A 2,173-nucleotide genomic window follows, 5' to 3' on the forward strand; every position below is an offset into this window, starting at 1 on the left:
TCAGGACTTGGCTTTGTTGCAAAGACAACGTGTCGCAGAGAATGGCTTACCCTACTAGTTTTTGTGAGACGTGGGTTAGTTCATTATTTTGCGCAATAATTATGAAAGTTTGACTAGTGTTTCCTACAAATTGCATGAAATAGATTATTCTGTTTTGTTCAATTTACATGAAATAGTATACTCTACTTCTTGTATATTGCACAAACTAGTGCATTTGATTTCATTCATATTGCACAAAGTGGTAATATCCAAATAAAACCAAAACGTTACATCAAATTCAGATTCATGTAGGTCAAAATTCATAAATTGAGGATTAAATTCAATTTTAATCAATTATCTCTTGCAATGGTATGTTTTTATAGATTTGAGAGGAGGGAGAGAAGATTATTTTGAGAGAGAAGCGTTTTATAGAGGAATGTGAAAATAAGAATCTAAAGGGTTGCGTTTAGTAAAGTGAGGTTGCGTTTAGTAACCCCATTAAAACTCTAAGACAATAGTAAACGAGAAATTTTAATATACATGTCTAATTACATAACATTATGTACTACACAACATTATCCATCCCATTCCCATCTATATTATTATTACTCATTCTCCTTGGATAGCTTTAATGGTACGCTCCATATATAGTAATATTCACACGATTGTCCAACATTTGGACGTAGATGGATCAAATAAAGCGGGTAAAAGATATTTTCGCCCATTTACCCCATTAGCGTTATAACTCGCACCCGAACTCGAATCAATTAGGAGCTCACCCGCATAACCCGGGTAAGCTCCTTTACCATACATCCCAGTACAAGCCGAAGCTGCCTCAAGTGGAGCTCCAGCTTCTCCTTGGTAATAACCATTTCCAAACGGGTTTGTTACCGTATTCGCCAAAAGCTTGGCAATATTTACCACCATGCCATCCACTCCCACATCAGCATTAGGGGCCACCAATGGTGCACTTTGTGGGCCATAAATGGGCTGATGGAAAGGCCAAGCACATTGGCCGGGGCACAGACTTACGGAATTACCAACCCATATAAATGTGGACCTTGTCTTAGGATCCGACCCGTGTGACCCACAACCACTCATACAAAACCCCTCTACTGCCACGTCATCGGCCGTGAGTACTAGAGTTAACCCACTGTGTTTCGAGTTGACTCGGTGAGCCAACTCAGCGAGTTGGGTCCTTTTGAGTAATTTTCCTAAGGAACAATCCTCGTCAACTTGCTGCTTTGACAAAACAACATGAATTCCATTTTTATTACCAGCATTCTTCATGTATGTTAGAACTGTTTGCCACCATTGGGAAACAGATGGGCCCACAATTTGATCGTGTTTTCGGGCAGGGCGGTCAAGAGAGAGAAAGAAGTCGGATATGATGGATTTTTGGGAAGAGGAGAATTTGCCATACCAGAGGATGTGAACGGGCAGCTGCCCTTGAAGCAAAGGGCCATGATGGTATTTTAGGGACATAGGTTGTGGTTCATAGAGTGAAGTTAATTTTCTCACTCCTAGACTGGGTTCAAAGTAGTATGTTGATAATATAAATAGTATAAGAGCTAGAAAAGAAGCCATTCTTAATGATGTTATTAGGGGATTTATTGTAGCTTTTTTGGTGTGGAATTGTGGTCTTGTGGAATTGTGGATGATGAGAATGAGTAGTTAGAGGAGAATGGTAGGTGAGTATATATAGTAATAGTGGAATGTGCGAGGTGCATGAAGCTAACTCGATAAAATTAGGATAAATTTCATATGATTCTTAATCAAAATTATCTATAACATTCCTTCAAAAAAAAAATATCTATTAACAAATATTATATAATATATCAAAAATACACATAGAAGACAAATACAATAAAAAAATATAATTAAATATAAGAATGTTTGGATGATGTAAAAGTTAAAATAAAACTAATGGTAAAAGGAATATTAAATTTGGGTTATATAGATATTTTAATTTTCTTCAAGAGGCGTACATTATGTAAGAAAAATCAAGAGGGTATTGTTTAATCAACTAACTCTTTAAAACTTGGTCCATTTAGAAAGATAATTTTCCAAATCTACTCACCGGTTGCTCATTAATAATTACGTGCACCAGATTATTAAGAGTAATTAGTTCATTTTAATTGATGTCTTAACACAATATATACCTCTTTCCCTTCAAAAAAAAAACAATATATAC

The 2,173-nt window shown here is 36.0% G+C and overlaps 1 protein-coding gene across 1 annotated transcript; it reads right to left on the reverse strand.

The window, feature by feature from the left end:
- Positions 1 to 491: 491 nt before the first annotated feature.
- On the reverse strand, positions 492 to 1,632 carry LOC104892031 (protein PHOSPHATE-INDUCED 1). The gene has a single exon (XM_010677847.4). The coding sequence runs from the start codon at positions 1,564 to 1,566 to the stop codon at positions 637 to 639; it is 930 nt and encodes a 309-aa protein (XP_010676149.2). The 5' UTR covers positions 1,567 to 1,632; the 3' UTR covers positions 492 to 636.
- Between the last annotated feature and the right edge of the window lie 541 nt (positions 1,633 to 2,173).

This window comes from Beta vulgaris, chromosome 1, assembly GCF_026745355.1.
Source record: "Beta vulgaris subsp. vulgaris cultivar EL10 chromosome 1, EL10.2, whole genome shotgun sequence".
Lineage (NCBI taxonomy): Eukaryota > Viridiplantae > Streptophyta > Magnoliopsida > Caryophyllales > Amaranthaceae > Beta > Beta vulgaris.

Excerpts from the sequence above, each read along its gene's own strand:
- LOC104892031 (XM_010677847.4), bottom strand. The coding sequence starts at position 1,566 with ATGGCTTCTTTTCTAGCTCTTATACTATTTATATTATCAACATACTAC.